At 48.9% G+C, this 23962-nt stretch overlaps 2 protein-coding genes across 7 annotated transcripts in view; one reads left to right on the top strand and one right to left on the bottom strand.

Annotated features, from left to right (window-relative positions):
* Window positions 1-1770: 1770 nt before the first annotated feature.
* Window positions 1771-14161, bottom strand: LOC100545741 (UAP56-interacting factor-like). Of its 2 annotated transcripts, none has more exons than XM_010714966.2 (9): window positions 13989-14161; window positions 11363-11506; window positions 7956-8098; window positions 5963-6087; window positions 5168-5249; window positions 4854-4897; window positions 4694-4768; window positions 3584-3695; window positions 1771-2850 (listed from the first exon to the last, which is right to left on the bottom strand). In XM_010714966.2, the coding sequence occupies exons 1-9, from the start codon at window positions 14068-14070 to the stop codon at window positions 2755-2757; spliced, it is 903 nt and encodes a 300-aa protein (XP_010713268.2). In that variant the 5' UTR covers window positions 14071-14161; the 3' UTR covers window positions 1771-2754. The 2 variants fall into 2 exon arrangements, with proteins under 2 accessions (XP_010713268.2, XP_085086486.1); XM_085230360.1 differs by having other exon boundaries at window positions 5168-5252; window positions 13989-14160.
* A 4367-nt stretch (window positions 14162-18528) lies between these two features.
* LRCH2 (leucine rich repeats and calponin homology domain containing 2) overlaps window positions 18529-23962 on the top strand; it is a 42950-nt gene continuing 37516 nt past the window's right edge. For 3 of the 5 annotated variants that reach the window (XM_085230358.1, XM_085230356.1, XM_085230357.1), the window contains exon 1: window positions 20627-21038. In XM_085230358.1, the coding sequence (XP_085086484.1) occupies window positions 20642-21038 (397 nt within the window). In that variant the 5' untranslated portion in view covers window positions 20627-20641. Of the gene's footprint in view, window positions 18697-20625; window positions 21039-23962 lie in introns of those variants that run through there. The other 2 variants (XM_085230359.1, XM_085230355.1) reach the window with 2 other exon arrangements.

Here is a 23962-nt window from a genome sequence, read left to right as displayed (position 1 = left end):
TGCAGCCATTGCTAAGTGCTGGAGGCACAACTGCAGCTGGTTCTTACCGGAGAGGACTTGACGTTTGGGTAAAGCAGCTCCTCTTTCCTTTGCTGGCACATGCTCCAGCCCTGCTCCATGCCTCAGCTGCTGCTCTGTTGCCAGGATAGGCTGGATGTGCCCAAAGCATTTCTATTCTCGAGGCCCCTACAGCCGTGCTGTTCCCAAGGCATTGCTTTGCCCTCTACCCTGTGCTACTGGGACAGCAGTGCCCCAAACATTGGAAAGTCACAAATCCCAGTCACACAGCACTAAAATCAACAAGAACTGGTGAGCAGAGAAAGCTGGTCTTCTCTCCCTGTCTGTTAAGTTCATTAAAGACAGCTTTTTGCATCAAACCAAAGCACCCAGTGAACAGCAAATACCAAATGTCAACATGAGGGATCAGATAGAGAAGAAGAGGGCCCACCTCTTACAGACAGTTGCTCCAGGTGTGCTCTCTACATGCGTTGTGAGGACAGCTTCTGCAGAAGGTGTTTGCTGGGAAGCTGAAATCTATGCCTGGAAACTTATTTCATTCAACCAGTGTAAGTGTGTCACATTATTTCCTACCCCAAACTACTACTCTGGGTCCAAAAGCAAGTGGAATGTTGGGAATTATTAGGAAAGAACAGAAAACAACACAGAGTCCCCGTACAAATCCATCTCAAATATCGTGCTGGCTTCAGACCTGCAGTCCTCAGCAGCTGTAGCAGAGCTAGATTGCTGCAAAGGCAATCACAGCCACAGATAAACCTCCAGAGTGCAGGCACTGGGCTGTACTGAGGCTCTGCTCCTGGAAAGAAGGTGAGCAGAGGAGAATGCAGCACTGGTATAACTTTAGAGAGTATTACTCTCCTGTTTCAGTACAGAAGCAGAAGGATTTCTTATGCCTGTTGGAGCAAACTGACTCTGTGCCCCCTGCCACTGTGTTTTTAGCATGATGGCTGTGACTTCTTGCTGCTTGTAAGTTCGGTGACCTTCTCTGCACAGCCACTTTTTGTCTCTCGCTTCATGGAAATTCACTGAGCCCTGTGCAGGGATCAGGCTAGAAAGAAAGCATAGCTTTTATCATTAATTCCTTCATTTTAATTTAGTCCTTAGAAAAATATAAGGTAGGGATTGCTAATAAACAGATCCTAGGAGAGGAATATCAGGGTGTGCTCTGAACACACAGGGGATGCTGACCACATGGACAGAATCACTCCATGCTTTCGTAGCGTGGTGTAAGCAGGTATCAGGTTATTCTTAGCACATCTCCCATCGTTTGTCCATACTTATAGCAAAGGCATAAATGCAGTCAGGTCTATTGTCTTTTGTGACTGTATTTCCTGCTCATCTCCAGTGATTTTCACATTATTTGCATGAAGAAATGAGCTCTCCTACTCAGTTCATTAGGCTGGAAACCCGTTTGCATTCGTTTCGCTTCAGACGCACTCAGAGCCAGGTCTGCTCTGATAGTTTTGCTGATAACATTAAAAGCAGAAGCAGTAACAACCAAGATTTTACAAGGAGCTTATTTAAAACCTCCTGCTGCTTCAAAGATCATTTGACCCACAAAAATGGTGGCAGGAGGTCAAATGCTGCAGTGATGCCGCCAAGGGGTGGCCAAGTGCTCGCTTACATGCACCCAGAGTGGGCAAAGAGGCAATGGGGAGAGGGCACCCAAGGTGGCTGTGCACCCCTTGAGGACCACACCAAGAGACTGAGCTTGCACCCAAGCCCTGTTAAATGAGAGGAAATAACTGGAGGTGCCATTTGACAAGTTTTTTATTCAGTGCATTGGATTCATACATCACTGCTCAATCAACCAGCTAGCAACATTTCACACATTCCTATAAAATCAACCCCGAATCCGGTCTCTTGTTAAAGACACTCAGTGTAAAATGTAAAGCAGTCTATCAAATATTTACTTCTTTACTTACAGCTTAGGGCCCAGTAACAGGCTGTGCTTGGCTCGCTCAGTGTTGGCTGCAGTAGTGGGCAGAGAATGGATCAGCAACTCATGTTTGGTACAGGGCTTCATTAACAAACGTCTCAACTCAGCTCATTAACTTCTCAGCCAAGCGCTGTGTAGCCTGGCCTCCTTCCCACATCAGATGGGATTATGCATGGATGGAGCTGCACCTACAAAGACCCCAGTGCAGACCTACACAGCACTGGAAGCACAGATTTGGGCTAAGATCACCCATCAGCTCAGTGCTCAGAATAGCAGGGCGCTCCAACTGAGCCTTTGGGCTGCTAACAAGGCAGGGTGAGGCACTGTGAGGAGGGGGAAGGTCCTACACTGCAAACTTTTGGATGGGGGTCCTGGCTGCACGCTGTAAGGCTTTTAGGTGGAGAATGATGGAGCACGTCCTTGGCACAGCCGCCATATTTGCTGGCCTCTCAGGTGGGCAAGGCCCAAGGCCTCAATGCTGTCCCAACCGCAGGACAAGGCCTGTAGCTCCCTTCTCTGGTGCCTGGTAGGGGGATGGAATGGGCAACCACACCATGAAGCCCAGCACAGCAAGTCTACCTCCACTCATCCCCTTCCACCACCTCCCTACATTGCGTAGAGCCCTGACTGTAGTGCTGCCTCATCCCTGCCCTCAATCACTCGCTCATTGTGCACGGAAGGAAGTAGACAGCAGGTTGTCGAATCAGCTATCTCAGAGGGAATCTATCGAGTTTTATTGAGCCACCTGTTACGGGGCCCGGGCTGCTGCCCGCTGTCCCCATGATGAGAGCGTGCTGCTAGGGCATGGTGACCGTCCGGCGGGCGCTGCGGGCTGCTGCAAAGCGCCTCTTATTCCTCAGCCCAGAGAACCTCTCATCCAGCGTCAGGCTGGTCTGCGGGGGAAAGGGAGAGCACGTCAGTCTCGCGGCTCGTGGCCAAGCGCAGCCGGGCTTGCAGCAGGGTATTGATTAGAGCCCATCAGTTGGGAGGGTGTGTCGCAGCCGGTTAGTCAATTAAACCACCCATCACACGGAGACAAGGAGCTCGACAGACTGTGTGCGGCTGAAAAACCTCCAAGCAGTGCCCAGCCCCCAGAGAGCGGGCGTCCTTGGCAAGAACAGGAGCAAGCAGATGGCGTGTGAGCACAGGGCGTCAGGAGCAAACAAACCATCCAGACAAGGAGAGCTGGTGATGAAGGACGGTGGAGCAGGATTTCTGACCCGCCCCGGGGCTCTTGGAGTAAAACATGGAAAACGTGGCACTGAGAAGTCCTCCAAAGCAAAAAAAGAGCAAAGCCCAGATGTGCTGCATCTCTCTGAGGATGTGGGAGCACCAGCAGTGACATGGCTGCCCCCGCCCAGGCCCACTCTCAGGGAGCACCTCCCCACTCTGAGCAAGCACACAAATGGGACAAGAGGGACCAACAGAGCAGGAATAACAGGGATGAGTCTGTAGCTGCCAAATAGTCTTCTCGGGTGCCGCCATTTTGGTGAGCACCCAAGCCAACAAGGCCGTAGGGCTGTCCTCATGGGTTGTGCTAGATAAACCCAGCTGGCAGCCCCAAAACCAAGAAACAGGGCTCCTGTAGGGTGCGGGGTGTGGCCGGTCCCCTCGGTGCTCCTCTACCTGGTTGGCCATGGCACGAAAGTTGAACCTCAGCATCACCCCCTTGGGTTGGGGCTTGGTGATGCGTGGCGGGGGCCTCTGGCTTCGCAGGAAAGGGCGCTTGGCTCCAGGCCTGGGGGAAAGCACAGGTATGTGGTCACACAGGGAGCTGAGGCAGGTGGCTCCCTGTTGTCTGCAAACTAATAGGGTTAAGGGAGATCCGTGTGCAGCCCATGCCTCTCCCAGTGTTAATCACAGAGATCTGCGTGAGCACGTCCTGAGAAGGGCAACACATCTGTGAAGGGTCTGGAGTTAAATCTTATGGGGAACAGCTGAGGGAACTGGGATGGTTTGGTCTGGAGAAGAGAAGGCTTATGGGAGACCTTACTGGTCTCTACAACTCCCTGAAAGGAGGTTGTAGCAAGGTGGGGGTCAGCCTCTTCTCCCAGAAGTAGGATGAAAGGTGATGTCCTCAAGTTGTGACAGGGGAAGTCTGAGTTGGATATTAGGAAAAACAACTTCTCAGACAGAGTGGTGATGCACCAGCACAGGCTGCCCAGGGAGGTGGTGGAGTTCCTGCCCCTGGAGGTGTTCCAGAACCATGGGGATATGGGACTGAGGGACACGGTCAGTGGAAATGGTGGGGGGGGAATGATGGTTGGACTTGGTGATCCTAGTGGTCTTTTCCAACCTTGATGATTCTATGATTCTATGAAGAGGCGCTCAGCAGCTATACAAGCTGAGCTCCAGCACTGCAGCTACCAGGAAATGCTCTCTGGGCCCAGTTACCCTCACCCACCCACCAGATCCTGCCCCTGCACAGCACAGGCCTGAGGCCACACTCCTCCTGCCGTGTGCCTGCGAGCAGCTCAGCACTGCTCCAACAAAGCCTGCGAGCAGCCATGTGCTGCCCGCGCTCCCACTCCCCCCTGCTCTGGATACCAAGCCAACCACACATAATTACTGTCTCCTTTCAGATACACCAAAACAAGGCACCATTTGCTCACCATTTGAGGGCCGAACCATTAGTTCTGCACTTATTATAAAAAACACGAAGCTGCAATAACACTAAAGGGATTAGCAATGGCTTTTGTAGGGCTCCCATCCTAACAAATCAACTCATTTACTTACGTGTTGGTCTGGCTCGCCTGGGGATTAGCCACAGAAACTGTCAGAACCGCTCCGGGGCTGGGTTTCACTTGCCACCTGCCAAGACAGCGAGATGTCTCCAGCTTCAATTCAAGCGTGAAAGAGCAAGTCACGTTCATTCTGTGCCTTTGTCGCCAATTACCTTCTCATCCTTGGTGGTTTCCCTTCTGCATTAGCATCCATTTGCTGTGAAATCAATGACAAAAAGGATCAGTTAAATAATTATCAGTCAGAACCTGTGATTCGTTTTCCAGCGTTTTGTTTGGTATATTTGAAAAGCTCTTTCTCTGTGTCATCACAAAACTTGTTTTTCTTGGGTTTCTTGCTGCATAGGCAAAGCAACTGGCAACCATCTCTCTTGGTTATTTTGGAAGCAAAGATAAAACTGGGCAAGGGCTGGTAAAACTGAAGGGTTGTCATCATCAGCAGGTAGTATAAAAATGCCTCTGTACTGACCCCTCTCTGGATGTAGGCTTTGGAGAACCGCTGCTGCATCCGCTTCTGCTGGAAGCCTGGTCCCCTGTTCAGCAGGAAGGGCCTGCTGGGCGGGAGGAGAGAAAACAACAGAGGTCAGCACGGTATTGGGTCTCTCCTAAAGTTTAATGTTGTAACACATAACTGAGTTTGGTATGAAAAGTAATATTAGAAGTAAATGAGGATATCTGTGACCAAGTTCAGCCCTACAGGTTTTTCTGCCAGCAAAGGATTTCAGTGAAACAAGTTTTTCTGCTTGAATGAAAGGACAGCTTGTGTTTGCTTTGAGCTCTTCTCATTGGAAGAAAAATGATAGAACAAAGTCATAGAAAAAAAAGTATGGTCAGAAGGGACCCCTGGAGGCCATTCTGTCCATGCTCTGCTCACAGCAAAGACCAGACTGACACCGAGCTCCATTTGAGCTGGGAGGATGCGAGGACATCTAGGCAGACCCCAGGGCTGTGCCCAGAGTTAGCCCCACTCCCTGCCTTCCCCTTGGGACAAAGCCTCTGCTTTCTGCTTTTGTGAAAATAAAGGCTACATCACCCTTCCAAAGTTTTTCCCAAAGTGGCAGATTAGATGCTGAATACCAACAGAACAGTCACATTCTCCATGCTCACTAAAATCCAGTGACAGATCGAATACCACCTTATTAACATAGAGCTGCTTTGTGTCCAGGTGTTTTCCAAACACACCCAGGGCACTCCTCTCACATCATGCAAGCACATAGCTGACTGAGATCAGAGCCAAAGGGAACCAATAGTGACCAACATTTACCTTCTCCCTGGGGCGCTGGTGCTGGCAGCAGCTGCTCTGAACCTCCTGGGGCCGGGTGGTGGCCGTCGCCGTGCCTCGGGCTGCCCACTGCTGCTTTTGGGGAAAGCATCCTCACTCTTGTTGACCTGGAAGAGCAGAGACAAGTCAGCTGTTGTCACCTGCACTGATGCCATGCAGGCAAAAACAGAGCGACAGCACAGGTTGGGAGAAGTGACAGTACTGCACTGCTTGTTGATGCATTGGGTACTGCTGGTGGCTGTGGCAGAGGGGTTTCAGCTCTCTGCCCTCCATTCCCATATTGCCATTACAACATTTTTTTCCTTTGCAGCTTTTGCGGTCTTGCAGCAAAGACTTTGTTATTTTCTTAATGGGAAATTGATTCCCTACCAAATTTACTCAAACCTGGTCTCTGCCAAGGGCTTTAGCACCTAGAGCTGGAATATTTCTAGCATGTACCAAGTTGCTGTACTCTCAGTGTTTGGATTTGTGACACGCTGTTGACAACAACTGTAACATGTACTGTAGTTCCTGGGCATGACACTACAAGACAGAGGGAGAACACTTCATCTTAACAGTATAGAAGCAAACAAAAAAAAATTAGAAGTGTGGAGCACAAATCTCACACAATGCATTATAGCCTCGCTCAAGTTTGTTTTCAGTCACTGACCCTTTCCAGTTCAGACACAGAATCACAGAATTACAGAATCACAGAATGGCCCGGGTTCAAGGATCATGAATCTCCAACCCCCTGCCACATGCAGGGCCACCAACCTCCACATTTAATACCAGACCAAGCGGCCCAGGGCCCCATCCAACCTGGCCTTGAACACCTCCAGGGATGGATGGGACATCCACAGCCTCTCTGGGCAGCTGTTCCAGCACCTCACCACTCTCACAGGAAAGAACTTCCCCCTGATATCCAACCTAAATTTTCCCTCCCTCAACTTAAAAACCATTTCCCCTTGTCCTGCTGTTATCTACCCTTTCAAAGAGTTGAAATGTCTGATGCCTGAAGCATGGGGTGCACCAGAAGGCTCTTATCAGCAGCACAGTTCTCCTGCATGTCCTTATACACACAACCACATACGCCTCTCAGTCAATTTCTGTGGGACAACCACCATCAGTGATGCTACTCAATAATTCAGATGTGTTTCCACATCCTTCCCACTTGGTTTACTCCTACAAAAAAAAGGAAGCTATCACAGAATTAAGCCTCCTAGCAACTGCTCATTGCTTTCTGCTAATATCCAGCCACACTCCATATATATCTGAGTCACTGCAGTCATTATTTTCAAGAATAACCACATTCCGTGTGCATGCATGCTTAGTTTGGGGTTCTCTGCTTCACACTTCCTGGACACAGCCATTAAAAGTGTCGTCATCACCATTTTGGTGTTTCCAAAAGCTCACTGAGCACATGTGACCTCCTAATTGAGTTTCTACAACCTCTTCTCCCAGAGGACTGTCCACTTGCTCCATTTCCACCTTTCATTAACAGCAAGCCAGATGGATCTTAGTGATACTCAAAGATAAACTCTGGGAAAGGCGTCATCATACTTCCATTAAAACTACTTTTGTGTCATCTCGCTTCCCTATTATCTAAAGGATAATATGGGAACCACATCCATAACCATATCCATGTCACCTCTAAACAATAACAGGAAGATGGGGATGACGAGGAATTGGATTTTATGGCAATAGTTTAAAAAATTAAACAAATCTTCGAAGGACACTTTTTTTCTTTACATCCATAGAATCTTATTCAGGAAAAAAAACATGCCAAGTCTTATGCTTATAAAACCAATGGGAAAACTGCTGGCTTGCATGCATGTGTCTGTGCTCACCTATGCATACAAATGCTGTACACAGGCACATAAAAGACTGTGCCTGTGCATTTTTTATGCTGATTGTCCTTCAGGGTGATGCGGGAGCAGAAAAGCCAGCCAACCACTACATGATGATTGGGCAGAGCTGCACTCCTTTCCTCCCATACCTCCTGAGCTGATGCTGGGCGATTTAAAGGGCTCACTCCACTCAGTGCAGCAGCTGCTCTTCTCCTGGGGCCGGGCAAAGCGTTCCTGAATTGCCGTCGGTTGTTCTGTTGTTGTCCAAAGCCTCTCCTAAAACGGTTGGGTCCTAAGATAAACACATGTATCAGTGACCTTCAAAACTCACGTCAGGGTTCAGTTCTGGAAATGTATTACAGGGCTGCCTTAGGATGATATAGGAGTATCTGTATAAACAGCGTGACAAGAATCACTCTAATTTGATCCTGAAAAGGAAATCAATTTAGCATAATATAAAATAATTTCCAATATCTCACTCCGACATTTTCATGATCCATGGGACTAACAAATGCATCATTTGAAGAAAAAAGCCTTCCACAGTCATGGCTGCTAATAAAGGAGTAACACTAGCATCAGGAAAGCTGTCAATCTCTCATCAGGGTTCACACGGCCATGAATTAACTGTGAAATGGAAAAGCTTTTCCATACAGAGTCTGGACTGTCACTCAGATACCCACAAGCCAAACCCACAGCAGTCAGAGCATCTCTGAGTGCCCACACTACTTCACTGGGGAGGATCGGCCCACCCATATCTATTTTCTTTCAGTCTGAAATATCCTTACTGCAGAGATTGAAGGGAGCATCTTCTGCTGCTTCTTCATGTTAATGCACAGTGTATACACTGAAACCTCTCATCCCGCATTTAACTTTTCCCCTACGCCTGTTTATGATTTCTGAGTGTTGCTGAAGCATCGAGAGGAGAGCACTCAGAGAGGCACAGTGCATTAAAGCCTAATTACTCCATAAGATAAACTTCTGTATCGTAATTAAATAGCCATTTTCCAAGATGCTCCATCAGTGAAATTTGCACACACCCCCACTGGGGTGCATAAATCAAGCAAAAAAGCAGTGAATTTCAGCAGGCAGCAACCATGCATTAAAACCCCACACCAACAAGAACCTCAGAGACACAGACATGGGATGCTCGGATGTGGGCATTGATCCCACTCCATCGATTCCTACATTTATAATGACTTGGAGCAATTAGAAGTGAAATGTTGAGAGGAAGGATGGCAGCAGGTGATTAATGAAGGCTCCAGCCCCAGGGTGCAACACAGAGCATGCTGACACCAGTTACAAGGTAAGGGTTAGCATCAGGGTTAGCATTAGGGTTAGGGTCTTCTTTCAGTGCAGCATCTTCTTTCCAGCATGAGACTGAGTCCATCTGTGGGTTTCCCACCAGAGCAATGGGAGGGGCAGATGCACAAAGCAACCCTGAGCAGCAAAGCACACTGCTGTCCATCAGCCCCTATTAGAGAGCTGCAGCTCAGCAGTGCACTCAGGCGCATCCCAGCCCATGCACATAACTGACTGCAGGGCCAGCAGCTCTGAGGGCACTCTGTTTGTGCCAGCTGGGAATCAGGGCTTCCTTGTATATATGTCCTGACATGTGGCACACAGGAGGCTCCATCTCTGCAAAATGTCTGGCAGGTATTTCTGGGCGTTCTCAGCCCGGACAATAGAGGGCTCCAGGAAGACCTCCCTGCGTCCTTGAAAGAGCTTATAAACAGGATGAGAGAGTGACTTTTTACACGGTCTGATAGTGACAGGACAAGGGAGAATGGCTTTAAACTAAAAGAGGGGAGATTTTAGTTAGATGTTAGGAAGAAACTCTTTACCCAGTGAGCAGTGAGGCCCTGGCACTGCTCAGAGCTGCGGCTGCCCCATCCCTGGAGGTGCCCGAGGCCATGCATGGGGCCTTGGGCAACCAGATCCACTGGGGGGCACCCAGACCACAGCAGCTGACAGAAATGGGTGCTCTTGTCCATTTCAACCTAAGCTGTTCTGTGTTTCTACAATTTATTAATCAAAGAGCACTTGACTAAAATCCCCCAGTGTCAGCACCCTGTCTGGGTGCAGGCTCAGAACCCAGCTCTGAGCACATGTCTGAAGGCCAGGAGCCTCTCTGCCCAACAAGCCAGGCGGGGGAGAAACCCTGAGGCCCACTTCTCAAAGGAGATTTGAAATTGGAATCTCTTGTCATTAAAAATCATCACTCTCCCCACCACTGGGGAGACTGTTTAAGCCAAATTCCGGGAAAGATAAGAGCTTGCATGAGTTCTCTTGCTGTTTCCATCAACATAATACCTTCCCCAAGCTCTGCCATTGCTGTGCTGTGCTGTACTGATTGGCGTGTTGATAACAGTTATCACATCTCAGCCCACGAGGGGCTGCCTTTCAGCAGGGACTGAAGAGGAATGAGGCCCCTGAAGAATTATGGGCTTAATTCCCAGCCATGCTGAGCTGCCTAAAATTACTCCTGACATCAGCTCTGCACAGCACACTGGGTCCCTGCCCTGAGCAGGGCTCAATTCAGGCCCGGTTAAACCTATAAAATATTTAGACTAACAAAAGTTCTGCTTTCTAAGGTTGGCTGCAAAAATAGCCCACATTTTGTTCGACTCATTTGACTTATGAGTGCAGCAGAATATCAAACCCCGTGTTCCGTTTTGGACAGAGAAATCAATTTGCAAAGGGGAATTATCAGCACTGTTTTGAATTGGGACAAATCTCAGTGAGGCAATGCGTGGCAGAAAGCAGGAATGCAAGAGTGGGAGGCGGATCTGAGACAACTGGGAGTGCTCCCAGTGATCCTCCTGTCCTCGTGTGCCATTTGCACTCAAGGGGATGAATGCAAAGGCGTCGCTGCAAAATGTCACTAAAATCTCCAGCGAGGTGATTCAGCAGCCAGGAAAAAAAAATGATGGTAAACAAAGATGGCATTTCATGCAGCAGATCTCCTTAGTCTGGAAGATAAAACTAGTGGAACCGAACAGAGATTAGTGTGTAATCACACGGCATTATTAAAAAACTCATCATAAAAATAGCACGGTTGGCGAAAGTGATAAATTAGCTCCAATGACGGAGCTATCAAAGGCAGTTACTGAAGGAGTAATTTAAATGTGTTCTGGGAAAAAGAGGATTCAGAAGAGGCATAATTAAAATATGCAAAGCCAAAGGGAATAGAGAACAGATATTAAGTCACTTTGAATTAGTAATTCATGGGAGGGTGGAAGGGAGAGAAATGGATGGATTTATGCTCTGAAAGGGTCCTGTTATTCTATTGTTGCAGAGAGAAAAGCTATTCAGCACCCAAGTACATATTATGTGCACACAGGAATTAGATAGGAGAAGGATTTAGGAGCTGATTTTGTCACACAAACATGTTTTCCAGGTCAGTGACGCAGCTTCACAGAATCCCACAGAATCACAGAACCGCAGGGGCTGGGTTCCGGGGATCATGCAGTCCCATTGACTGCAGCACCTCAGATATTTATAAACAGCAATGAGATCCTCTCTCATCCATCCCCGCCATCCCACGGCACTCCCATACCTTGCAAGTTCCTCTGCATCCAGGCACGGGAGCGGGGCCGCCCAAACCCATATGCCAAATTCCTGTTCTTGGTCTGCTGTCTCCGGCCGTCCCCTGCAGCTTTGGCATCTGTTTGCTCCTTCCTGTGACGCTTGATGATGTCATCTAAAATCACAGCCACAAAGGGGAAATTTATCAAAGCTACACTTTCTACCAAAGACAATTTCCATTTTTGGTGCTTGGAATTGTCCATGGTGAAAACAAGGCTGGTGGTTCTGTAAGTGATGCTGCCAGACGATGAGGTTAAGCTCAGCTAGGAAAGCACAGGCTCCATTTGCTCGGTTCCTGCATGCTGGAGATTAGAGCACAGTGAATTATGTCACCATCCAGCACATATGCACTACATGCAGGATGGAGATTTCAAACCCATGCCATAGAATCATAGAATCGTAGAATCATAGAATGGCTTGGGTTGATAAAAACCACAATGATCATCTAGTTTCAAACCCCCTGCCATGGGCAGGGTTGCCAACCAGCAGACCAGGCTGCCCAGAGCCACATCCAGCCTGGAATGTCCCACTGCGGGATCCAGTCCCCAAGACTGCCCACACAAAGGAAGGGATTTTTACATGGACACCAACATAGTGCTTATCAGAAAACATTTTTGGAGGAGGTCTGACTTGGGAGGTGGTCAAAGGGGAGAGAGTGGGCAAAAGCATCAAAGAGCAACTATGCCAGACATGGGAGCCCCTGATGCACAACCCACACAAATGCTGTTTGTGGGTTGTGCAAACACTGCGGGGTGAAAATCTGCTCAGTTCCTGAATCCGTAAATGGGAAAACCAAGGTTTGGTGCAGAGAAGCAACCTCACTTGTACAGGGTGACTGAGAGGAGGGGATGTCATGGCCCTGCAGACACTCACTGTTCACCATGAATGATGGTTTCCTTTCGGTTCCCATCTTCCAAAGACAACACAGCTATGGATGTGATCAGATCAAAGCAACACACACCATGAATATCAGAAGTACTTCGTATTCTAAGTGCCACAATCTTCAGCTGACTCTTGATTTTCTCACTTATCTGGGTAGATGCTGCTTCTTACATACTCTGTGCCCTTTGGTTCCCATTGAGCTGGTTTGAAATCAAGGAGGTCTTTTGATGAAGAGGAATGGTGAAGGCAAAGGGACGTCTCCTGATCAATTCATATTTTGCAACAATTTCCTCTTTTAACCTCAGACCTCCCAGAAAATATCCAGTGAGTAACAGAGCTGCATCTGTTGAACTCCAAGCAAAATGTTTTACCTTTTGCCAAATTAGGGAGGAAAGAAGCATCCCAATCAGGCCTTTTCCCAGGCAGCGATGACTCCAGAGCCTTCATAAACCACCGGAGTGGAAGCACAGAAGTGCCATTAGCTTTCAAAGGGCTATTATCACAAACAGCACATCTTACCTCCAGTGCTTGTCACCTGTCATTTTCTATTAAGAAAATCCCATGTCCAAATTAATATAAGGCCCAGGGAAAGCGAATGAGAGCAGATGTAAGAATAAGCTGCGTGACTGCTTTTGTGATTTCTCTATCAAGTCTGCCAGGAGAAGAGCACGTTGGGAGAGACTGAGTGATGCTCTGGGTATGAATGTGCTAATGTTCCCAGCTAAGTGTGCCTCTGGGACATGTGCTATTTGGGGCACAGGCTGCTTTGAAGCCTGTAGCCCCTCCTCTGCGGAGAGGTTGTCAGTGTGGGCTCACAAGGAATGGAGAGGAGCCGGATGCTCAGCTGCCCAATCCATTGCCTTCCAGCTCTCTGGATATCAGTTGTTACCATTACTTCTCCCATCAGTATGATGGGGTAAACAGAGCAGCGTAGGAGGGTACTAAATAAAGGATCTTGGGAGGTCACTTAAGGTACCCCAATGCCCTCAAGACAGAATTAGATCTTCAAGGGTGGCAACACCATGGGAAAGAAAATTAAATAAAAAATTAAGGGGCAGACAAATTCCTGCTGAAAATCTTTATGCTGCCATTAAAATAAGTGTGCATCAGCACCAAGGAATATGTGGGAGAATATGTTGTGCTATCCCCAGCAAGTGGCTCATCACTGGGAAGAAATGACACACGGTTTGTGTTAGGACACAAACCCAACATTAAGAGATGCCGGAGGACTTTCCTTCCCCGGCGATGTCAACACGATGATCCGCTGAGATCTACAGCCCCAGCCCTGGAGTCCAGGCCCTCAGAGCTAATAAAAGGGCAGTTGTTTGTGCACAGTTCACATCTCTGCTGCCAGAGGAATGGCGAGCATCACGAGCAGGCTGCTATAAATAGCCGCACACCCGAGGATATGGCTCATATCTTTATTTCAATAGAGCCTCATTTACGTAAGCCTCTCCCGGCCCGCTCCACGCTCTCCCCTCTGAAATTACGGGGTGCTGCCAGAAAAGCACCGAGACGGGGCTGAATCCGTGCTTCCACTCACCCCCATTACTCTGCCTTTCCCTGCCCGCTTCCCTCCCTGGGCTGGGAGCACCGACAACCCGCAGCTCACCCCCACCACCTCCCAACACCCCGCACCCCATTTCCCAGCGCGAGCCGCGCTGCCCCACCAGCCCCGGCCCGGCGGAGCCCCGCTCCCCAATCACCGCACGTACCCAGGGACATGTCAATCTCCTCGGCTCCCGGCTGCGGCCCCGCAGCGGGGCTCGGTCCGGGCTGCGGCTCCGTCACCTCCATGGGCTCCGAACTCGCAGCGCCGCCGCCCCGCGCAGCTCAGTGCGCCTGCCCGGAATGTGCCGGCACCGCCGCCGCACCGCACCGCACCAACCCGGCCCGGCACCCCGCCCCTGAGCGCACGGCTCTGCCCGGGCAGCCACGCACCGCTCCGAGCCGCTACGCAGCCCAGCAGCATCCTTGGGAAGGCTTTAATGCCGGGCACAGTGCCTTCAGTCTCGCTGTACCGACGCTTTTCCCGAATCCCATTCTTCCAGGGTTTATTACGCCGGGAGAAAATGCGTTTTGAAAAGATAGCGCAGGCAAACAAAGGATGCAAAGTGCAGGGTTTTGCACTTGGGCTGGAGGAATCCCTGGCATTTATACAGACTGGAAGGAGCGGTCCTTGAGAGCAGCCCTGCAGAGAAGGACTGGGGGTCCTGGTGGATGAAAAGCTGAACGTGAGCCAGCAGTGCGCTCTTGCAGCTCGAAAAGCAAATGGGATCCTGGGCTCCATCGGAAGAGGGGTGGCCTGCAGGGACAGGGAGGTGATTGTCCCTCTCTGCTTTTGTGAGTACTGGAGTACTGTGTCCACTCTGGAGCCCCCAGTATAAGAAAGACAGAGCGCTGTTGGAGAGGGTCCAGAGGAGAGCCACAAAGACGATCAGGAGACTGGAGCATCTGCCCTACAAAGATAGGCTGAGGGAGCTGGGCTTGTTCAGCCTGGAGGAAAGAAGGCTGTGGGGTGACCTGATTGCAGCCTTTCAGTACCTAAAGGGAACCTACAAACAGGAGGGGAATCAACTCTTTGAAAGGGTAGACAGCAGCAGGACAAGGAGAAATGGTTTTAAGTTGAGGGAGGGAAGGTTTAGGTTGGATGCCAGGGGGAAGTTCTTTCCTACAAGAGTGGTGAGGTGCTGGAACAGCTGCCCAGAGAGGTTGTGGATGCCCCATCCATCCCTGGAGGTGTTCAAGGCCAGGTTGGATGGGGCCCTGGGCAGCCTGGGATGATATTAAATGTGGAAGTTGGTGACCCTGCATGTGGCAGGGGGGTTGGAGATTCATGATCCCTGAGGTCCCTTCCAACCCTGGCCATTCTGTGATTCTATGATTCTGTGTGAATGACTTTGGCTCATTTTGAAAACGGGAAAGAGCAGAGGAAGCACACTTGGCTCCCGCTCAGGAGTGAAGTTTGTTGTTCTGGGGACAGCAGCCATGTGGGGTTGGTCCCTCAGCACCCCGAGATTGCTTACTGAAGTGCAGTACTTTGGGGGACCGTTCTGCCTCTGGGCCACAGCAGTTCTGGCACTGCTCCCTGAACACACAACAGCAGCCAAGCAGACTTCTGCTTTTAGTCAAAAAGAAGAAAGGGGGGAAAAAACCACTCCTCTTCCAAAGGAAGAGCATCATTTTCCAAAGCTTCTGTACAAATGCTCGGAAATAACCTTCCGTACTGCACGCATAGTAAAGGCCACATGAGTCTCAGAATGAAGTCTGTGTTCTGTGATTTCAGAACATGTTTTCTCATCTGGGCAGTTTGTACTTAGGGAGAGACATTTCTACAGGCAAACAAATCAGGGCAAAGATTGCCTCCTGAAATGTGGATGGCCCTTAGCAGGATTGAGTGCTTGGGGAAGGGAAGGGAAGCGAAAAAGGGAAGGGAAGGGAAGGGAAGGGAAGGGAAGGGAAGGGAAGGGAAGGGAAGGGAAGGGAAGGGAAGGGAAGGGAAGGGGAAAATAGTATGCATTTCTACCTTCAGAGTATCTAAAAGCAACAACTGGGAGATCTCCAATTGTGTTTCCATTTTATCTGTTTTAGGGAAACAAGAGGCAAAACAAGAGTTTAGAAATACTGAAAGCAAATTCTAAGATAACAGTCATTTTTGTTGGCAGAATCATAGAATCACAGAATGGCCCAGGTTGAAAGGGACCTCAAGGATCATGAAGCTCCAACCCCCCTGCCACATGCAGAGCCACCAACCCCAGCCCAGGCTGCCCAGGGCCCCATCCAACCTGGCCTTGAACACCTCCAGGGATGGATGGGGCATCCACAGCCTCTCTGGGCAGCTGTTCCAGCACCTCACCACTCTCATAGGAAAGAACTTCCCCCTGACATCCAACCTGAACCTTCCCTCCTTTCAACTTAAAACCATTTCCACTTGTCCTGCTGTTATCTACCCTTTCAAAGAGTTGACTCCCCTCCCTTTAGGTACTTGATGAACTCCTGCATGAAAAGGGAGTGTTATTTCAGGACAGGGAGCTTTATAATTTATCAGGTGTTCCTTTTGTCACATAGGCAAACCCTAAGGAACCTCAGAAGGCTTTTAGCTAAAAACAAATAAAAATAGAAGGCAGTGGGAGAAGGGAACACATGCCAGCATTCAAAAACTTGTATTATCTGAAATATTTGCTCAGTCTCTGGGTAGATTTGGTGAATCTTTTGCATGTTGATGAACTGATGGTGATTTGTTGTTGAAATCTTATGCTGGGATATAAAAATACGGATTTTTTGCTTGGCAAGCAGGTCTCAGTGCTTGTAGGAATACATGCCAGGGAAGTGTTTCATATCCACATGTGTACACTTGTACCTGCTGGTATGGAAGCACTCCAATATAAACCAGAATTGCCCAAAGGAGCAACAAAGGTTTTCACAAAGGGCCAAAAATCCCATCGGGAATGTCGATATTTCGTATTTCGCCCACCAGGGGGGGCGTTGGGGCCTTTTCATTGGGGGAGCTCCTTTCTCAGCTACGGACTTCGGTGCTCTACACGGCCGTCTCACCGTGCGTTTGCCACGTCCTTGAAAATCCTCTTTTTGGGGAGATGGAAGAGAACAAAACTGTTCTACAGGTTTACCGAGAAACCCCCACGATGTTTATTTTTCCCCACCCCGCCCATTCCCATAACGTGAGCTGCTCTGACGGCAGCACTTCAGTTTTTATGCAGAAGTTGTAACAGCATGTAATGAAGGGGCTGAGGAGCACACAGCATCAGCTTCAATTTTCACTGACAGGTCATCCACTTCTTGTTAACAGTTAATTAAGAACTCCATGATTTGAGTCTTAATGCTTTTAACAGATAAGTGCTGTAAAACCGGAGGAATTTAGAGAATGATTTTTTTTTTTTCTCTGTATATTCTCAGGCTGGTACATGCAAAACCACTCTTCCTAAACCCACGAGCTACACCTCTGAACTATGCAGAACATCCTTAAAATCACCCCATCAAAATTCATGTCTAAATCTGGAGGTCTGCAGGGTGATGTAACACCAAAACCATTGTATTACAGCACAGTACAACTGATCATCTCGTGTACATTTATCTAGGACAAGGTCACAGCAGCTACTTCCTATCTTAAACTGTCTTGTTTGAGATCAGAGCTGTGACTTGAGAAATGCATGGCATACTTCATTAAAGATAACAGCAGCAGCATAGGCTTGGGTTCAGCTCACACGTGTGGGATGACAGGGGACTTGTAGCTCTGCTGCAATTTATACACTATTAGCTACATCCTGGTAAGCTGAGGTACATTGATAACATCACTGGTTGCAGTGTAGGAGTCATTTTAGTTCATGTTGCTTCTCGGGGTCTCTTGATATTAAAATAAACCTCCAATGAAAAGGATATGTTTTGAATTTTTCCAAGAAACAAACAAGGAAAGCATGTTGCTGCATGGCAAATACATTATTCAAAATTAAAAAGGAAGGAAGGAAGGAAGGAAGGAAGGAAGGAAGGAAGGAAGGAAGGAAGGAAGGAAGGAAGGAAGGAAGGAAGGAAGGAAGAAAGGAAGGAAGGAGGGAAGGAGGGAGGGAGGGAAGGAAGGAAGGAAGGAAGGAAGGAAGGAAGGAAGGAAGGAAGGAAGGAAGGAAGGAAGGAAGGAAGGAAGGAAGGAAGGAAGGAAGGAAAGGAGGGAGGGAGGTAAGGGGTGGGGAGGGAGGAGGGGAGGGGAGAGGAAGGGAGGAGAGAGGAGAGGAGAGGAGAGGAGAACGAAAGAAAGAGAGAAAAGTGAAACTCCGTTAAAAATCACGCTAGAATGATCAGCTGAGGTTAAAGGCCTCTGCAGCACCATGAAATAGCAATAAGAGGTACTTAGAATGCTATCTTTGAGGTAAGAGCTGCCCTCCCTCCCCCCTGCCTTCAGGAATGCATTTGCTGGTGCTCAATGAAGCATTGCTAGCTGTACAAATAATCAGATGCTCCCTATGGAAAGAGTACTGGGAGCCTTCTCATTAATGGGATCTGCTGTTTTACTGTGGTCTATACAAAAGATAAAAGATTTAAGAATATCTACTGCTCACCAAAGCAGGCAGATGGAATCCTGCTTGCTTCTTTTCTATTGGATCATCAGATGCTGGAGTATTTTGGGTTATATCTAGCTCTTTCAAAATGATGTTTCAGATAAATCAGTGACCTTTAGCACTCCCAGTGTGGTACTTGCCTTTTGCTTTTTTGCTTTGTTTTCACAGTGGGCCAAATTACACCATTTTAGTCTGGAATCTGGTTATTTGGGAATTATTTTATCTCCCTGTGTGAGGCTGTGGACATTCGCAGGTCTTGAAGAGGAAAAGCAATATCAATCAGGAAGAGGCCATCCACTGATGTGCAAAGAGAGAAGAAATTGAAGAGCAGCCAAGGAGATGGCAGAAGGATCACGTGAGTGCTGAAATAACCATGCATGTGTTATGTGTTATCTCTGTGCCTCACACATGTCAGAGGACTGAGGCACCTCATAATGAAACACAGCAAGAACATTATGAAAGCTTTGGCGTTTAATTGCTAAAAGAAAAATTCTCTAAAGGCTGAAAAGAAAGGTCAGTGCTGACATCTTAGGAGGATTCCTGTTGCCTGGTTTTGATGCCGTTATCACTTGCCCAGGCCTTCGATCTGACCTGGGACACAGCCTGCAGGATGATGGACAACACTTTCGGAGGTACATGGTTTGGCTTCACCGTACCCAGAGCAACAGCACTGTGAGTCTTGTGAGCAGCCACAGCTTGCAATCCATGCTGAAAGCTGGGCAGATCAAAGCCTTATCTAGATTTCATCCCCTAGGGCACTAACACTGCCTCTTAATGTTTGTTGATGTCATCTCTTTATGAGTTTTTATCTAGAGAGGATGTGGGTAACCACAAAGACTTTCAAAGTGGAAGCTGCTCATGGGAATGGGGGATTTTTGGTAGTTGTCAGTCTCTGTACACACAGCCTCTGTCTGTGGTGTGGCAGCACAAAAATAGTTTGTGCAGTCACGCTGCAACATCTGAGCGTTTCCACATCTTCCTGTATTCCTTTTTGCTGCCATGTTCAACAAGAAAACACTCTCTGTTCTGCAGAAGAAACCCAGGGGTGGCACAGCCATGGCCTGCTGATCATTATGGCACGGAGGTCTGGGGAGCCTTTTGCCACTGAACTCGTGACTCATGGTTTGACTGATTGCTGGTTCTTAATGTAAGAGAGGGCAGCAGGGGTGGGAGGGAGGCCCCTGTGGGTCAGCCTGCACAAATCTATACCCGAGGAACGTGCAACCATGTGCACAACCCAGCAGTGCCCAGGAGCTCCTTCCACCTCCACCTCCCTGCTTGGAAACCCATCGGAAGGCAGCGGCAACGCTGTTCCTGCAGCTGTGTGTAACTTGTCCTGTTGTAAATCCAGGGGATGATTTGCTTTCCCAGGGCAGAGCTGTGCTCCAGGCAGACCAACGGGTAGATTTGTAAGCATGAATCCCACAGCGGCACCCACAGCTGATGCAAAACGAAGCAGACAGCCACAATATTTGCAGGTGACAATGGGAGCCCTTCCCCCTCCACATTTGGCAGTGTGCTCTGGCAGGAAAACCAATCTGTTTGCAGTGACACAGACACCCCAAAGCCCACACACTGCCGCACCAAGGGATTAAGCCCTTCACTCTTCAGTGCCGCCGTACTGATCCTGGCTAATGCAGTTCTATGGAGTGTGGGTCAGAGAGTGCCCATAAAGCTGTTTATTTCACTGATAACAGCTCAGCAGTCTCTCGTTGACACAGCACTGCTCTCTTCCATACTGCCTATAGGGGCAATTTCCCTTTGATCACCAAATCAGTCATGATGCATGTACACATGAAAAAATAGTATGTATATATGCAGATATACACACACACACACACATATGTATACGTATATGTAACTATCCTTTTAAGCACCTTTAGGAGAATCAAAGCATAAAAGCAGATTCTGCCTATCGCATTAAAACGTGGGTCTAGGAGCCTTTCTTTTACTGTTTCTTAATGATGGCTCTAGAGGTATTTCTGGCAGATAAATATGCAGCACCTAACAAGTGCAGATTACACGGTAATAGAGATAATTACTCTTCCTCTAGCATCTCATTAAGGCAGCGGGGTCCACAGCAGCCCGGTTCCCATCAGCATCGACCGGGCAGCGCCCCGGGGAGCCACGCCCCCTCACCTCGCCGCCGATTGGTCAGAACAGCCGAAGGGAGGTACAAAGCCACGCCCCTCTCCGATTCTGATTGGTGAGGGCGGCCGAGCAGCTCGGAGAAGCCACGCCCCCTCCTCCGTCTCCGTTCTCCCTCCCGCTGCCCCTGCCCCCTGCAGGCCCGGCGGCGCATGCGCAGTGACGGCGGCGGCGGCGGGCGGCCCCGCTGTTGTTATTGTGGGGCTGGGCTGCGCCGCGCGAAGATGGCGGCCGGGCAGGGGGGCGGCGGCGGCGGTAACGGTGGCGGCAGCAGCAGCAGCAGCAGCAGCAGCAGCAGCAGCAGCAGCAGCAGCGGCGGTGGTGGCAATAACAACGGGACGGGGGGGCTGGGGATCCCCGCTCACCTCACTCTCTCCTTCTCGGCCGGGCCGCACTGGGGAGCGGCCACCCTTCCGCAGCCTCACACGGTGCGCAGCTTGGACCGGGCCCTGGAGGAGGCGGGCAGCTCGGGCATCCTCTGCCTCAGCGGCAGGAAGCTGCGCGACTTCCCGGGCAGCGGCTACGACCTGAGCGACACCACGCAAGCAGGTGGGGGGGCGCTGCGGGGGGCGCTCTGCCGGGCTGCGGTGGGGCGAGGGCGGCGCGGAGCGGGGCGGCGCGTCGCTGCGGTGCGGGGCGCATCGGCGCTTTGTTACGCGGCGATCACACCTGGGCTGTCCGTGCGCGAGCCCGCGGGATGCGGTGCCCGCGGGATGCGGTGCCCGCGGGATGCGGTGCCCGCGGGATGCGGTGCCCGCGGGATGCGGTGCCCGCGGGATGCGGTGCCCGCGGGCCGTGGAGCTCGTGTTACGCTTCGGGTTTTGCTTGCTGCTGGGTTGCTGAGCGCCGATCATGTTAGATGCCTCTCCTAGCGCCTATTTCGTTCAGAAATAGCTGGCTTTCCCAAACGTTGCTTGCGTGAATTAACCCCGTGTTGGGGTTTGTTTGTTTGTTTTTTTGTCCGTAGGTTGTGAATGGCTGCGTTATTGTTTTGAGCGCAGCCTGCCCGTTGTGGCACCTGATCTATCTCTGGCAGCCCCGTGCTGCTCCTCCATCACACCCGCGTTCTGTTGGGCTTTGTTGTGGGCTGCGTTTTGTGCACGGAATTCAAGGATGCCGTCCTTGTGCTTCCCGCTGTACATCAGGGTGGAAAACATGGGAAGGGCGGATTTATAAATCCTGCTCTTGTATCCGTTTCCCTGCTGATGGTTTGTGGGTTATTAGCCTTTTTTTCCTGGTGTGTGTGATGCATCCCTATGTGCAGCATGGAGCAGGGGTAGGTAGAAGTGTGCTGGTTATTCCAGAATGGAGGTGTGAGGTTAAATGAAGAACAAGTTCAAAAAATAATAGCTCTGTCTCCATAAAACACCTTCAGTGCCACAGGAGGCCATTTCAACGTGTTAAATGCTCACTAACCAAAGCGTTGCAGTGACATGTTCTGTACAGGGAGCATCATTAACAAAAGACTTTCTGCATCCTGAAGCAGGTGCATCAAAGGCCCGTATTTTGTTTGCCTCTCGTTGCATCTGGGTTTAATTTTTAGCTGTGTTTTGATTTTCAGTGTATTTGAGTAAAAGCTGCCTCTGTCTTTTAGAAGGCAGCAGGGCTCTGTCACCAGCATCAGGATGAAATCTTCACCATGAAGGACGTTGTATGAAAACACTCCAAGACAGCATCTGACAGTGATAGCTGTAGTGCTGCTGCTTCTGAAATCACTCATTGGGGTCATAGATGTGAGTCTGTGCAAAAGCATTTTCATATTGAAGCTGATTGATAGTAATTCTGATTCACCAATTAAATCCATGGGATATGAATTTTAGATGTCTTTCAGAAGCTCGTTTGTGAACTGGAGATGCGTAGCCTTTATTTTGACATCTGTAGGGTTTTTTTTTTTTTTTTTTGAAAAGTGGGTAAATGATATTCTGCTGATGAATCACTGACATACTTTACGGGATCAGTATGGCACAGATCTTTTGATGTAGGATCAGCTGCTACCTCACAGGCAATCGTTTGTCTGTTGGCATTTTAATTGGTTATGGCTCCTTCGCACTGCAGCGTATCCATGAGTGAGGTTATGATACAGGCTGAGGCATGGGGGGCAAAGCCTTGGATCAGAAATACTGCCAGTGTTTCACTTTCAGTTTAAGTCAGTGGCTGTGAAACAAGCATTGAACAAACAAAGCCTTCCAAAAATACAGGATGCCTCTAAGAAGTCTGGATACAAAAGCTGCTCTTCCTTATCACGAGTCTTTTTACAGTAACATAGAATGGTTTGGGTTGGAAGGGGCCTCAAGATCGTGTAGCTCCAACCCCCTGCTATAACAGGGACACCTCCCTCTAGCCCAGGTTGCTCACAGCCCCATCCATCCAGCCTGACCTTCAGTGCTGCCAGAGAGGGGGCAACCACAGTGCCAGCATCTCCCCATCCTGACAGTACGAAACTTCAAAGCATCTGTAGCATCACTGTAAATCCAGAACATTCCACCTTCACGTCAGTAATATCAATCCTAGAAATAACTTTGTTGTGAAATATGAATGCTGCAGTTCTTGGTAAGTTTCATACATATAGAGACACACGTACTTCTAAAGCACAACTGCAGTTGATGTGTCCTCAGCAATGCCCTTGGACTCTTGTTTTGCTATCAGGCCATATTTTGCCTCTAACTTATGTAATGGTTTGCCAGTACACAATCTGCAAATAATATGGTACATTTTGGGCATCTGAAATTATGTGATCCAACTTAGTGCTGAGCTAAAAGTATAATGCCTGCATTCAGCTCAGACTTTCTCCTGTTTCGTGTTAACCCTGAATTTTCATTGCAACCCCGGAGTTTTTTCTCTGGCTGTTCAAACAAATCTCGTGCATCTGTTAAATGAACTTCTAGGAAGAGAAAAAAAAAAATCATAGTCACAAGATATCCAGAGATGTATGAATATTCCAGTCACTTTATTAACGTGTGTAATTTTGCTTCTTGCTGTGTGAGCAACATTAAGCCCCTGGCAGTTAAGTAATTGAGTAATCACATCAATGTAATCACTGTCTGCTTAGCTGAGGAGTTGTGTGATTTCTGTTCTGCTTTTTTTCTTTTTTTTTTTTTTTTTTTGCTAGGTTCCTGTGCTGTATTGCCATCCTGACCCAAGGCAGCCTATGCCTTTAGGAATTTGCTTTTTCCTTTTGTAAGCAGTGCTTAAAAACATGAGTACAGTAAATATGAAATGTGACAGCTCACGAAACAATTTCTTTACTCCGGATAAATGCACAGATGCCACAAAAAGCCCTCGATTCCCAATTTTTAATGCAGAAGGAACCTCAGGCAATTGATGGCAGCCTGTAAATACATTAACTTTGAAATTTCTCCTTGGTCACCACCTGCTGCCTTTTCATATGGCTGAAGAGGAACACCAGTCTATTACCAGTATGGCTTGAGAACAAGTCCTCCTGTCATGGTTAATCACCATCTTGTTGCCAGCAG

This window comes from Meleagris gallopavo, chromosome 9 (genome assembly GCF_905368555.1).
Source record: "Meleagris gallopavo chromosome 9, MGAL_WU_HG_1.1, whole genome shotgun sequence".
In the NCBI taxonomy this organism is placed as follows: domain Eukaryota; kingdom Metazoa; phylum Chordata; class Aves; order Galliformes; family Phasianidae; genus Meleagris; species Meleagris gallopavo.
Note: the sequence above shows the minus strand (reverse complement) of the source record. Positions and strands in the feature narration are given on the sequence as shown.